General features: G+C 39.4%; 1 protein-coding gene across 1 annotated transcript in view; it reads left to right on the top strand.

The window, feature by feature from the left end:
* Positions 1-15,975, top strand: part of slc25a26 (solute carrier family 25 member 26) — an 87,189-nt gene that overhangs the window by 57,852 nt on the left and 13,362 nt on the right. Inside the window, exons 7-8 of the mRNA XM_041783109.1 lie at positions 3,903-3,972; positions 12,212-12,276. Of these exons, the coding sequence (XP_041639043.1) occupies positions 3,903-3,972; positions 12,212-12,276 (135 nt within the window). The remainder of the gene's footprint in view (positions 1-3,902; positions 3,973-12,211; positions 12,277-15,975) is intronic.

Raw genomic sequence — 15,975 nt, 5'->3', positions numbered from 1 at the left:
TTGCAGTTTTTTTTTTTTTTTGTGTGTGTGTCCTGATGTGCAAGCCTGACTGAGATCTATCTACACAGACGGAGTGCTGTGATTGCAGCCAAAGGTGCAATTTCTTTGGCAAAAAAAAAAGCCAAATTATAGTGAGCGTGATTGATTTTTAAAAAATCAATTAAAGGGTATGCCTCAGAAAGGGTATTTTTTTGCTTTAATTTGGTAAATTAAAGGATATTAAAAAATTTTACATGACGGTCAATGCAGAGATTTATGATTCTTTTTTTCATACCAGACCAGTGAATATATTTCATGCTTCTTTCAAACATTAATTGCACCATAATTTGGCTTTATATTCATTTGTTTTCCTCGCATCAACAGTAGAATTAAAGTGTATCCCATCTGTTCAGACCTCAAAAACAACATTAGCAAACAGGAGGGTGTAACACTTGTAGGTTATGATTGAATACCAAGAAATAGCTGCGAAACATTAAAGGAATCTTAAGTCAAAAGGCATTTCAAGAACTCAGATTAAACCAGCATGATGCACAAACAGATGCTCTCTCTTTAGACAAATACATGCAAGATGCACCGGCACATGCACACAGACCTACAACCTCCTTCCTGTGGGAAGTCGTCCAGGTGCAAACTCTGACCCTGACACAAAGGATCACAGGTCAAAAAGTTTGTTTTCCCAGGTTTGCTGCCTCTTATTATTTATTCATGAAACAAAGAGGAAGGGATGGAGAGACTCAAAGAGGGAGGGAGACAGAGAGGAATCCCCCAGCCGTAGCCTTTGATGTGGAAAACAAAATCTCCTTTTTAATCTGCCCTCTAATGGAATACACATGACAAATCCAGAGCTCGCACCATCTCCTCTTTTTTTCTCTTTCATTTTGTGTTTACTTGTTTGTTTGCATGTGCTGTGGATGCACACATGGTTTACATGATGTCCATGTGTGAGATAGAGACGAGAAGGAGATAACATACAACAGATTAGACTCACGGGGGGGGGAACGGACAAAGAAAATATTAGTAATCGCTCCATGCTGTTGCTCAATTGCCCTCTCCCTGAGAAGTAATCATACCTTTAAGGGCCTGAGGCAGCACAGCTGTCCACATGCATTTTATACAAAGACTAACCTTGTATAGACAGTCTTCAGCGTGTTGCTCAAACAGGGAGCAGGGAAAATAGAGTTCAATCTTAAAACAAAAACATCAGGTGGTTTCACTCAGTAGCCAGTTGCAATTTAGGATGCTGTCTAGTGAGGTGAGGTGTTTCAGAGTATCAGAGAAGATACTCACAAAGTGCATTAGATATGTTTTACATATTCATATACATGTTTTCTTGATATATATTTTTTTGTTTTTTGAAAGGATTTGGAAGGAAATTGTAATTTGGTCATCAAAATAAATGCAAGTCAGAATTATTACAGGAATTAGTTCAATACGCATCCATTTTCATTTTACATTAGACTCCCATACTGCAATGCTGTAATTTGAAAATCTTAAAGGTTGATTTTAGGACACTGCTGTTAATATACCTTTTATACAAGTTTACTGTATTCACTGACTGCAGGGCTGCTATACTTCAAGACTGACTGAGGGAAAGTTTCATTACACTCCCCAAATATTTAGTTCAATCATACGTTTGACATTCAGCAAGTTTTAAAGTGATTAAAAAAAAATCATCCGCCCTGACTGAAACAACCAGTCAGGGTGAACTTGCTTGCCCATCATGGGGACACTTTACAAACTTGCATAGTTGAACTTTTACATGACCTTTGTAGGCAACTCTCTGTCTCTACTCTCTCTCCTTACCCCATTTTTGGATGCATAATGAGTGTTTCTGTCTTCTAAATCAACAACACCATCCATCCACCCTTTGGCTTTACTGACTATTCTGTTTAAGGATAAGGGGAACTGGAGCCAGTCCCAACTGTCCCTGGGAAAAAGACAGGGAACACCCTTGTCTGATTGTGGTCAATCACAGGGCTGACATAAGGACAACCAGGGACACTTCTGGTCACATTTATGGGCAAATTAGAGTTGCTAACCTTGTGCCTGGTCTGTGTGAGTTAGCTGGAGTACCGGGAGAGAACCAAACTATGCACAAGGAGAGCATGTAAACTGAACAGGCAGAAAAGCTATGTCTGGGATTTGAACCATGAACCTTTTTGTTGTGAGGCAGCAGGGCCAACAGCTGCAACACCTTACATCCCAACATACACGGACTATAAAAATAATGCACCCCCTTGGATGTTTTACCCATTTATTGATTTTATATATCAGTCATGGCTTTTTAAAATAAAGAGAATGAATACAAAAGACTCTTAAATTTTAGAGTGAAAACAGATTTCTATCAAAGTAATATCAATTAAACAAAAACATGTAATGTAAGTGACTGCATAAATATTCACCCTCTTTAAAGGGGACATATTATGCAAAAATCACTTTTACAGGCTTTTCTAACAAAAATGTGTGCCCCTGGCCTGGCCACAATTCCCCCAATAATCAGAAAAATCCATTCCCTCCCCCTCTCTTTTTTCACCTTTTAGAAAATGTGTGCAGAAACAAGCCGTTCTCAGATTTTCCCCTCATGATGTCATGTGGGGAATTAGCACCGCCCCCAAGGTTCGGTTGGCCCTCCCCACTTGGAAGAAAATTCTGCCCTCCTCTTCTGGTCCTCCTCTTAGCTGCCAGCTGAGAAGAGGATCAAGAGAGCCACATCCATTAAGCCACATTCATTTCCTGAGAGGGGTGGAGTCAGACAGCTCATTAACATTTAAAGCCACAGACTCAGAAACAGCTTTTTCTGAGCATGGCTGAAACAGAGGGCTTTTTTTAGACATGCAAAAATCCAATACTGTAGTGTTTTTTCAGCAACAGACTTCACAGGCATGCTTTGGGGACCTCCACCAGTTAAAGACAACCAGTGACCAGAGCAGATCGGTTGTGCGATTTACAGGCTATAGCTGTTAACGTCACAGACACAGACAGTAGTAGAGGTGGAAAGGCTACACGATGAGACTTGGCTTAACACCACAAAAACCATCACACATGAAGGTTTGTTTCTCTGGCAGCGGCCTAAAACCAGAAAGGGGTTTATAAACAAGTGTGATCTATAATCTGGATTTTAAGGTAAACATGAAGTTTCATTGTTCTGATGATAATCCCATTTTTTTTTCTGTTCACACGATGTCCAAATTTTTTAAGAATTAGGGCTTTTTTATAAATATCTGAATAGAAAATACACTTCTTAAAATGAAAATTGCATGCTTTTTGGTGGGAAAAGACAGGAGCACGTTCAACACCTTCAGTGTGTTGAGTATCAATTTAACCTTTTTTTTTTTTTTTTCCTGCGTGGCGTTCATGTGGCCCCATATTAACAGAACAACCTGGCCCCAATGTCACTTGAGTTTTAGACCCCTGGTGTATATTTATGACTCTACTATTTAACTTGTGTGTTTCTATACCATATACATACAGGTTAAGAAAATAATGTGTTGATAATGATATGTACATGTGATATGTGACTATGTGCTGACCCGCTGTATCTTAACATGATGATGTCTAGACTAAATGTGTAAAGCTGCAGCCTGGTGGAGTGACAGTGTTGCAGTGTATCTTCTAGCCTCCTTCTCGTCCCTTCTGTGTTCCTGGGAAACAAGTAGCATGACATCACTGGGGAGAAAAGGCAACACAAAAATAGCCGGACAGCCCGGTTCCCAGCCGCGGGGCCTGGACCCCAGACCGGACCAAGGTTCACAATGTGTTTTCAATGTGTCTGATATCTGCACTAACAACAGTCTCCTCTCTCTCTCTCTTCGTGTCCCTCCCTCTTTCTCCCTTGTTCTCGCTCTTTCATCGTCCTCCTCTATCGTCTTCTCTCCCTCTCTCTCCCTCTCTCTTTCTCCCAGACTCTGTGGTCATGGAGGCAAGGTCACACGCTCTACTCTTGGCAGGCTGCAGTGTGCGGAGCTTTTGCAGGTGCAGGGGATTATTTGCTGGTTTGGGAAAGAGGCGGGGATGGAGAAAGGGGAGGGGGGGGGGGGAAAGATGGATAGTAAGAATCGATGGATGGATGGATGTGTGGATGGGTGAATGGATGGCCAGGAGGGCAGAACAAGTTTATCCAAAGCCACATTCCTGTTAGATTCCACAAAGGTGAGATCGGCTGACAAATCACATCCTGTTGCACAGCTGATCAGAGAAGAACAGAGCAAAGAAAAAGAATGGATGTAGGGGGAGAACAGGAAATTCCATTCCTTTTTACCAAACATCGCCTTCATACAGTGTTGAATTGGCAAAACGGTCTCTAAAACATCTTATAATTACTGTTCTAAAGCCCTCCAGCAAATGAAAAGAAAACTTTTAGCAGACTTTCAGCGTTTTGTCTCAGCCTGGATGAGTATCTGGGGAGAAACAGACAACCAAAGGAGGAGAGAGCGGGGATAAGAGGGGCTGGATCCTGCGTAAGGGCCCCTGCAGCTGTGCGACCTCCTGAGCACTGGGGCCTGAAGTGGTTTTAGAGAGAGGGGGGAGAGAAAGGAGCCGGAAAAGAGCGAGAGACGGGAAGGGGAGTGGAATAATAAGAAGACAAATAGGGAGAAGGGGAAGATAGTAACGCGAGAGAATTAAATCAAACTGTACAACAAGCCTTTCACACAAGACAGAGACTCATGGTCAAAGAGATTCAGTCTTTGCTAATTTGTAAATGTTGAATGTTATGGCAGTTTAATCATTTTATGTCAGAATTTATGGAGTTCTGTCACAAGACAACAGTCACAACTATTGTTGTAATGAGGACACAGTTTTATTGCTGAAAATCCCCAATCATTGTCATAATAAGAATCTTATTTTCCAGGAAAATGTTAATAATATTAGCCAGTCATGGATGGTAAACTGGTATCAATACTGTCACCAGTAAAATTTCTGCCATAGTGGATTTTTTTATTTTTTGCAACACGGTCATCACCGGTTTAAACACCTGTTGTGTTTTGGTGCACACAAGGCATAAACAATGCTGCGGTTAGTGTAACACAGTAATATGTGACAGACTGATTCCAGTCATCAGCAGGGTTGGCTCTGACACTTATGAGCAGCCAGATAACAAGCCAAACATCAACCGTGTGTGTCCGTGTGATTAATGTAAAGCGCAGTGATAAGGTAAAACATGTGTTTAAGTTCTGTAATAACAGCAACATGGAGCGAGTGTTTGCCTTGCCCAGCATCTCTGTCGGCCTGTCTGCGGCTTTAACATGGGCTGGGCTCAAGACGGTTTGTCTTAAGCTCAGCAACTCCAATTACAACAGCTTGAGCAACTTTTTAAGGTCTGTTTAGCTGATGATTTTCTTGTTTTGAGTCTGTTATGATTCGAAATAGTAGGCTGTGGCGACAAATGAGGTCGGAAAGGCTTTGTTGCAGACAACTAAACTCCACCTGATATTAGAATATTTAATTCATAAGCCTATATCTGTTATATATATCTTGTATATTATGTAATATAAACAGTTTTCTTTACATTTGGCCTTCAAGGAAACATGGTCAGCTCTTGTTATGATATCAACAACAAAGTTTGTTGTGGCTATTTAAAGAGGCAGCAAGTTAAGGTAGAGGCCAGCCTAAAACATCCTAGATGGAGTAGGCTGTGATACCTCAGGTATTATTGTTATCGATAGAGGCTATTTACAAGTTCCTGAGGGCAGACAGTGCCAGTAAAATAATACAATACTCTCTTCTGACTGTTCATGAGGCTTAAAAAGAGATTACATAAAGCCTGAAATGTCTGGTAGTCAATAAAACAAATTAGGTGTTTGTTATGATTTATATTTATAACCTGAAAACCTTTCATTCCAAACATATCAATAGTAATTTTTACATTTTAGGGCGCTGTTGAACCCTTAACTCATTCCCAGCAGTCTGAAATATTTCCCATTGAAGAAGCTGAACATTTAATTTGTTTCCTCTTAAGTTTCATCTTTTTTTCTGAATAACTGCAGTTTTTCTGCTTAAATCTCCCATGGTATTGTGATTTTATCATGTTCTGTGGAACTTAAATGATTGCTGAATAAAGCCTGTCTATTTTTAGTTTCATTGCTAAGAAAATGTTCCCTCAAATACTGTATAACAAATAATGAGGGACTCAGCAGAAAGCTTTCGCTGTTCAGCTTAATTTAAAAAGCAGCGTTGCTCACAAGGATTGTCAGTGGTTTGGTGCTATTTTAATCGTTTTTTTTTTTGAAGCCATATCTATCAAATTACATTATTTCACACTACCTCATTCTTATAGGCTTATTAAGTTGAGTGACATCACTTTTTCTTGGCATAGTTCCTCCAAATCTTCATGCAGGGGTCAAAGGGAATAATTAAAAGTAGATGCAATGCATGATTAATTCAGTTTATGTTTTGTTTGCTCTTAAGACATCTAACATATTTTATTTGAACCCATGATTCAATGCTCTTTTATGCTGTTTTACTTCATGATCTTGTTCAATGCCTCATTAAGTCTATGGAGTCAAACTGGCGGGTGAAAATCATAAAGATGATATAAATTCATAATATAAATCCAGAGGTATAAAGTAGCATGATTGTAGCTCTGAATAAAAAAGCCGTCACATCATCAATCCTTCCTCTCAGTTCTCACCTTTCTCGTGATGAAAAAGCAGAACCAAAATATAAATACATATTTCAGAAGAACAGTTCCTGCAGACCAGTCTGTGCTGGACGGTCGTAGCTTTCAGTCCATAACTCTTACGACGCTCCATCGTGCCAGACAGCACAGGAAGATTGAGGTTAGCTGCTCCAGGGACAATGGAGAGATGGAGAAATAGAGATGGAGGTGAAGGAAAGGATAGGGAATGAGAAAAAAGCACCCAGAGGAGCTGGAATGTGGACCCGGGCCACCATACCTGGACTGGGTCCATGATGGAGAAAAAAGGAAGAAATCAGAATAGAAAGAATATAAAGGATATGTAGAACAGCAGGGGAGGGGTAAGAGTAGGATGGGGGAAAGGGAGACCTTGAGAGAAAAATTCAAATAAGACTTGAGATCAGATAAAAAGCAGATTGGGGGGAATGTTTCATTAAGAAGAATTTTTAAGTCCCAGCTTATAAATACACAAAACTCCTGAAAAATGTTCCTGTTTTTTCTGGGTGAGTTGCTTGTGTAATCAGCTGAATTTTCAACCCATACTAAACCTAGGCTTTTTTCCTGCCAGCCTCCAAATATACTTTCCTTGTGCAGTTGTTTTGAGGTGATGTGTGAACATATGGGGAAATAATCGGACTTCTATTTCATTTGACAACACCATACTGTACTGTGCTGGACCAGAAAGATCTCTGTGCACATATTTCAAACAACATCATCTTTTCAGTTCACCAGTATCTTCTTTGCTTTATTGACAATGTTTTCTGCATGTCAAACTACACATAGCATTTATAGAGAAGCAAAAAAATGCCATTGTAGTGTCCAACTCTGTGCTTCTTTTTATGTCATACTCTGAGATTCCTCCTTCCCACTCTAGATAGTCTCCTGCTCTGAGGTGCAGGTATGAACAAGCAACTTATCCCTTATGCCTCAATATTTCTAGAAAAGTCTCTTATAATGGGTGTTTTTCCTTGTTGGATTAGAGGGGGATGTTTGGATGTAAGACCTGAAAAGAGCAATGCAGTAGTGGCAAATGCAGCAGCAGGTGTGATGGTGGTGTTTGAAATTATATCAATGCAACAACTAAATTATTGGATGTAATTTTACATATTTTTAAAGACTTAATTTTCAACTTTCAATGCCATTAATTACAGAGGAGAACACTTGATCGAGTCAGAAACAGGGATTAGAAAGTAGGGAATGACTTGCAGGAAAGGAGTCTGCTACTGAACTTGAAACCGGTCTGTAGGGTTGAGTAGGTTGAGTACTGTTTGGGTTTTGTGTGATACTGGTGCTAAATTGATACTTTTTATACAGTGCCGACGCCTAAAAAGTGCCTGAAAAAGTGTATGTTGACAGTCGGCAGAATAAAAGCTGTCTGGGTATCATAAATGATTTGTAGAAATATCTTTGTAAGATTCCAGTCGAACATGGGAAAGGAACCCTGGGTAACTTACACATAAATCACACAAATTCCATAACGTATCGCTTGCCTTTCATTGGGGTGGCAGGGTGTCGAAATTAAATATCAATATCGGTGTTGTTATTTGGTCTAGTAGGTGCTGGATGTGTAGGTACTGATACCATGCCGTTACTGGTTTTTGATTTTGATTGGGGGCACAGTTGCAAATGTTGCAAAAAAACTCAATAAATCAAGATTTTTTCTTTTTATTGTAACCAACATTTTTAGCCCCAGCTTCCAAATAAAATACTCTCATTTATTTGTATACTTTGTGTAAAATGATGGTGATGATGGTTAGGAAAACTTGAAGATGCAGTATTTCTCAGACTGCAAGTAAAGCAATAAAAACAAGTTTGTTTCCATTTTTTAATAGAAGAATGGTAATGTTTTAACTTCTAAAGGGTTTATAGGTCCCGTCCTATTTTAAACAGCCCATATAGCCTTTATACTGATGAAAATTTTAATAAGAATGCATTGGATCATGTTTTAAAAACATAAGAGAAATATGGGGGCCCACTGAGCTAAGTAGATGGGAAGGGGGCTGAGAAGCAAACATCTAGGGGGTTGGGGAGATAGTACAGGGGCTCCTGACTCCAGTGTAGTAATCAAGTTCATGTCCCTCTGCATCAAAGCTGCTTTTCAAGAGGGATCCTAAAGTTTCACTACCTCATACACCTCGCTTCACACTCCCTCTTTCACTCGCACATAATCTACTTGACACTGGAAATGCTCACACAGGCACGTTTAATCATCCTGAATATCTGCACTCACACCCTGCTTTAACTTACGACAGACCTGACCCCGGTTGAACTGCCTCAGAAAAAGCACTGCCCATTGCTTGAGACTAAATTACATCAGCGTCTGATTTTGCTCTAACCTTCATAACATCGTATGATTCTTCCAGCCAATTTTAGATCTACTAATTTAGCCCTTAGAGTTTAAGATTTAATGGAGTAATGCATCCCTTGAACTGCCGTCCAAAAGAATTATAAAACAGGATAGAGCTGGAGAGGCAGTAGCTTCAATCTTTACTAAAACTCCTTCAACCTGAGTTGGAAAAAGAAAACTGTCATGATCAGCCATCAGTAATGGTGCGTTACACCACAGGGATTCTAAAACAGGACGGGACAAAATATCAAAATGGTAATGTGTCAAGATCAAGGATGTATTTGTTGATTTACTTAAGTATGTATTTACTTGATAAAATATAAAATGCTGTTGTCATACTGTTTCGCACTGTATCGTACTGTTGTATGGTTAAACATCATATTGTATCCAGATGAATAATTTTGTATAAGATCAGACCATGTAGAATCATATCACATAGGATCATATCAGATCCTTTCCATCCTGTCTCATCCTTTTTTGTGGCATCTTTTATATCGTATTATTTGATATGAATAGAATCATATTGTTACAGATCAAATCTTAGTGTGTCACATCTTGCGAGATCATATCATGTAAGATTGTATCAGATAGTATTAGATCTTTTACTGTCCTGTCTTATGCCAATTTTGCATCTTAACATATCTTACTGTTTCCTATCATATCATACCGTGTTGTATCGCAACTTGTCGCATCATAACATGTTGTGTCTTGTTGTAAATGGTATCATTTCCAATCAGATCTTATTGTATCATTTTGCATAAGTTCATATCTTATAAGATTGTATGGGATCCTATTAGAACCTTTCTTATCCCATTTTTACCTCCACCAAGGAGGTTATGTGATTGGCGGGGTTTGTTAGTTAGTTTCTTTGTTAGTTAGTTAGTTTGTTTCTTAGATTGTTAGCAATATAACACAAAAAGTTATGGACGGATTTTGATGAAATTTTTGGGAAATGTCACATGTTTGGGAGTGATCCGGATCACCGTCTGGATCCTGGAATTTTTTAAAGGATTCTTTACTATTGGAACATAGGGCTAATGGTGGAGGTCTGAGCTCTCCAAGTGCTTTGCTAGTTTTTGTATTTTACCTGGTGTATCTTATCTTATCGAAATGTATCATAACGTATTGTATTGTATCGCATTGCAATGCATTGTTTTGCATCAGATCATATCCTAAGGTATTGTGTTAAATCATAATGTATAGTATCTTATAAGACCATATTTTAGAAGACTGTATCATATAGAATCATATTTTGTCAGATCCTTTCCTATTCTGTCTTATCCTGTTTTTTTGCATAATGAGCTATCATATCGTATTGCAGTAGCTCCAAACCTTTTTTACGTCCTGTCTTCTCCTACTTTTGTATTGTCTAAGTTGTATTTGTATCATAAGATCAAATTGTAGATGACTGTATCATATAGGATGTTATTGTATCACATCCTTTCCTTTTCTGGTTTATATGTTTTTTGCACCGTATCATATAATATCGTATTGCAGTTGTTCCAAACCTTCTTTACTCTTGTCCAGTTAATGAAGGATTTTTATTGCATCTGAGTGCCTCAGATTCTCAGTTCTGACTGCCATCTACAACATGGACTCTTTATGAAAGTTAACAGGCAAGTCATTGTCCCCTTTTTTAACATCCGTCTTATCCTATATTTGCATAGTAGCATACCGCATCGTATCATATTGCAGTGGTTCAAAACCTGTTTTCGTTGACAAAATTTTTAAATAATAGGCAAACTTACTTAACAGGTTCTCATGGCAGTGTATTAGGGCCACTCAAAAAAGGGGATCTGTTTATTTACAAGAAAAACACTAAGTTTTTTTTGTTTTGTTTTGTTTTGTTTTGTTTTACTTTAAAAGTCATAGTTTTAAATTTAAATGTACAAGTCATGCAGTTGGGAGCCTTATCAAAACAATATTTTTTTTACTGGGACTGATCTGTAGGAAATACTTGTGATTTTAGCCCAGAATCATCAGTATCATCTGGAAGAGACATTTCTGTAAACTGGAGCTATCCTATCACTGTTTTCAGTTTGGTTTCTCTGAAATTTTTGACTTTACAGTGTTGTAAATTACTGACTTTAAAAACTTGAAATTTTGAGTTTATGATGTCAAAATTTTACTGACTTTTAAGCTTGAGTATTTACAGTTTTTGCTTGTAAATTAGCAAGATTTTAAACTCAGAAATGCAGATTGGTTTCTTGTAAATATACAACATTAAGATCTCAGAAATATCTTCTTTAAAAAAAAAAAAAAAATCAGATACTCTTATATTTTTTAAGGTAGCCATCAAATGTTGTGGTTCTAATCAGGATTTTTGTTTTTAAATATGAACATCTATTTTGACAAGAGAGGAGACAGGGCCCCTCTAGGGGTGCCTGGACCACAGAATGGAAACCAATGTCCTATTGCATGGTATTCTTTCTAGTTTTTATTTTTTTTTTGGTCTTATCACATTGTTTCATCCAATAGCGTATCGTTTCCTATCTTATCCCACTTTTTTTTATTACATGGTAGTGTATGGCATGATATCATTGTATTGTATCTTATCATACGGTACTGTATTTTATCTTTTCCTGTTCTGTCCTACCCTGTTCTCTTGTATGGTATCACATTGTGAGTGTCCCGGCGATTCACACTTATTTTACTGATCATTCTTGTATCTTTAGCTCCTTTACAGTTACGCTTTTCCTCTGTGCCCCGTATGGATGTGTTTACTTAGAACTGTTGCTATGTTTGTAGCAGAGTGACACACACACATACACAGTTTTCTCACTGCTGCTCAGTCGGGACATCTTTGGATCGTTTCGCTCGTTCAGCTTCCAACTTGGAGAGATGTTGGGGTGTAGCTGCTCTTTAACTCATGGGAGAGATCATGCATTAGTGCATCTTATCCAAATGTGTTGCTTTTCATGCTTGTATTTACAGCTGTGTGTAGCTGAGGGGAAGGTGTGTGCAGTAAGGGGGGCGGTGGGAATAGATTTGTGTCCGTCTGGTTTTTGTGGTCTAATATCATGCATGGTCTCAGATGGGGACTGTTATTTTTTTATGAACTTAATGGAGTGGCGGGCCAAGAGGTCCAGTGCTTATTGCTGAATTAATACAATTCTGTATGTGTGGTTAAGTAATTGGACTTTTATAGGGCTTTATTTTCATTGTTAAAGACTCTTCAGAGAGTGGAGGGCCTTTTATGTTCACACTTTCCTTTATGTGTTTTATTGTAGGTGCGGTAGCGGCTTTAGTCACCACTCCTCTTGACGTGGCGAAGACCAGGATCATGCTTGCAAAGGTATACACCCTTAAACACACACAGTACACCACCTTCTCTGGCAGCGACTTTTAAACACTGCTGTCAGGTGATGCCTCACAGGCAGAGAGCTGAGCGGGCCTGCAGCCTGAGCAAACTTCAACAGAGTTAGGACACTGGATGGAGTGGGCCAGGGTAGAACCGGGACAGTTGTGAGATGTACACAGACATCGATCATCTGATGAAGACTGTGGACAGTGTCGAGTGGACATGTTTGTGCGCATGGTTAGTGTTAGGGGGAGAACTTGAATTTCCATCTCAAGGTTGCTTGTCACTGAGAGGTGAACCAGAGGAGCAGTGTCCCTCCGGTAACTGTCTGTCCTTTCAAACACTCTCTCTCTCTCTCTCTCTCTCTCTCTCTCTCTCTCTCTCTCTCTCTATGCAGCGATGTCTCTCCTCTTCCTCCCTCTTCCTACCTCCTTTTTCACTCCTGGCTCGCTCCAGCCGCTCCAACAGCATGTCTGGCTTCCCTCACTGTGTCCTGTGTCTGTGTGTGTAAAGGGTAGGGAGTTCAGAGTTACCCCAATCCACATTGTCCTTGGTAAAGACACAGTGTTCCCTCCTCCCCCTCCTCTTGATAATAACTAGTGAGATACTGGTACTAACAGAACACTCACACGATCTTGATGTGTAACGAGAAGTCGTTGGCTGGAGGTGGTACATCTCAGTGCGGGACAAAAGCTTCCTGTAAACAGTATCTGAAACACAGCTGCTTTGATTTACCACCAGAGAAAGATTCAGCCTGCGCTGCCTGAGCGAGGTTCAGTTGTAACTTTATAAGGCCAAGTTTGTGATTCACTAACCGCTACGCAGGTGGGCTGGAATAAAACTGGGAGGAGACTCAACTGCCATCAGAAACAAGAGATTTTATGGGAAGATAACACCTTTCTGATTCCAGAGTTGAAGTGTCTGTGGTCAGGATCCATCAGGATTCAACACTTTTAATCTTGGTGTAGTAAGATTTAAAAGATTCGCAAACTGACCTAATAAAAAGCCAGAAGAAGCATTTTTTTTTTAGCTTTTCCTCTTAAAAATGCCTCAAATAATTTATCAGTACTAATGTTTGCCGTTAATTTTCTGTCAGTAAATCACTGCAGTCATAAAATTGTGTGACACTTTAGTACTTGATGTCTTTTAAAAAAAAAACACAGCTGACATGGCTCATTGCGGTTTATTTAAAAACATAAATATTAGTGTGGATACTTCAAAGTTTCACCCTACATTTTAGTCTGTGGAGTTCTTGCTATTTTACGACACAGTCCCTCTTTTAAAACAAGTTCTGACTGATATCCACAGTTCACATAGGCCACCCCTTATTATATTATACCTCTATCACTTCTTATTTACAACCTTAGATATGATTTGTTTGTCTGATTAAAATATGGAGCACTTTTTGCTAAATTTAGGGTGAATTTTCAAAACAACCATCCTTGTTACTACTAATGCTTAATTGTTGGAAGTTCCACTCATAATTTTATCTACACTAAAACCCCCAGGGATAAAGTCATTAATAAAACAAAAGATTTAAAAAATTAAAATTGAAAAAAAAAAACAAAACAAAATATTACAATATTAGTTAAGCCGATCCAGTAAAATGAATTGTAATACACTTTCTGAAAAGTATGTTCACTGCAGTAAATACTCTCTTGGAATTCTTTTGCACTTTTAACTGTATCAGTGCACTATGACATGGAGGTGATCAAGATTATAACAACAGAAAAATGGCTTGATATACAGCAGTTCACTTATGTGTGATATGTATGGAGAGGATATAAAAGTTTCCATTTTCAAAACTGAGTTTATAAAATGGACTTTCCACACTATCTTAATTTTTGAGATGCCCTTGTTTAACATAAAAATGTAATTTTCAAGTCAAAAAATTTCCATTTGTTTATGTTGTGCTTCACCTGTAAAACATGTTTTTTTAGATCATGTCAGACTGACATCTTGTTTAATTGTACAAACTCCCACAGCAGCACAGGATAACAAGTTCAGGCAGGAGAGTGAAAGAGAGGCAGACAGGCAGAGAAAGAGAGTGCTAGCTGCTGTTGATGGGTATGGATGATTTGGATCGGACTAAGGGGAGGAAATGTGGGGGTTGGAACTTGTCACACTAGCTTCCGTCGGACAGCAGCAGAGGAGAAGCTTGTTTCTTATTCAGCTGCAGACAGAATGAAAGAGCTGTGTTGTACAGTGGGCAGAAGCTGAGGCTGGCAGGCGGATGCCCAGGACACAGCTGGATGTGTAAAACCCCTCCAGGACAGGACTCCTGCCACACCGCTCTGCCTGCAGCTTTGGCAACATGCCTGGCACACCACACTACACTCCTGCTGCTGCCTCACGCCTCCTACACAGCTACTGTACAACACTGCTCTTCTCCTCAGGCTGCCATGTGTCCTGCTGTTAGTTTCATGTTCACTTTTCTCAGCTGCAGTTACCTATGGCAAACACAAGAGTCCCAGTCAGACTGATACAGTCTCACACCTCCCTCATCAGGCGTCATTGCTCTTTAGCTTGTTGCATTAAGATGTTTAGAGGCCTTTATACATGGAGATGGTCTACCAACAAGCAGGACACCAGTAGAGGCCAGAGGAACTTTAAGGGATAGTCCAGGTTTTATGAAATGGAGTTGTACACCTACTTATGTCTAGTGTATTACTTAAAGTGGGTGACAGACAGCAAAATTGCGAAAACTCCACATAATGTCAAGCTTTCTTGTGTGTTGCACTAAGGAGAGACTACTGTCTAGCCACTCTGCCATAAGTGCAGATCAGCGGAGGGCTACAGTGTTGGTTGTCCTTCTGGAACTTTGTCCCATCTCCACACAAGACCTCTGAAGCTCAGTCAGAATGACCATCGGGTTCTTGGTCACCTCTCTTACTAAAGCCCCTCTCTCCCCGATTGCTCAGTTTGGCTGGGCAACAGCTCTTGGAAGAGTCCTAGCTGAGAATGATGGAGGCCACTGTGCTCTTGGGAACTTTCACTGCAGCAGAACTTTTTTGTAGCCTTCCTATGATCTTTGCCTTACAACAATCCTGTCTCTGAGCTCTGCAGACAGTTAATTTGACCTCATGACTGGGTTTTTGCACTGATATGCATTGCCAGCCATGAGGCCTCCGATAGAGAGGTGTGTGCCTTTCCAGAATATTTCTAATTGATTTAATTGACCACAGCTGGACTCCAGTCAAGATGTAGAAACATCTCAGCAAAGATCAGGAGAAACTGGAGGCACCTGAGCTAATTTTTAAGTGTTTTGCAAAGTGTCTGAATACTTATGCCAATATGATATTTAAGTTTTTTATTATTCATAAATTTGCAAAAAATTCAAAAATTCTGTTTTCACTTTTTCATGACAGGGCACTGAGGTAGATCAGTGAGAAAAAAAATAGTTTAAACAGCTGGAGCATCAGGCTACAACATAACAAGGAATCATAGAAAATAGTGAAAGGGGGTCTGAATACTTCCCAAATTGCAAGTGAAAGCCAATCTTTTGTTCTTCTGTTCACAGAAACAACCTCCTGTCTCCACAAAGCTAGTCTGACGCCTTGGTTGGTTATAAAGGACCATATTAGAGTTAATATCCTAATCCCAAAGCAAGAGCTGTTGGTTTCTTTAGGCATTTTCTGCAGCAATATTTAACTAAGCTTCCTTTTCATCTTTTGTAGCGTAAGCTCACTAGAC

Source organism: Cheilinus undulatus, linkage group 3 (genome assembly GCF_018320785.1).
Source record: "Cheilinus undulatus linkage group 3, ASM1832078v1, whole genome shotgun sequence".
Taxonomy (NCBI): Eukaryota; Metazoa; Chordata; class Actinopteri; order Labriformes; family Labridae; genus Cheilinus; species Cheilinus undulatus.
This window is presented reverse-complemented; position numbering and strand designations above follow the sequence as displayed.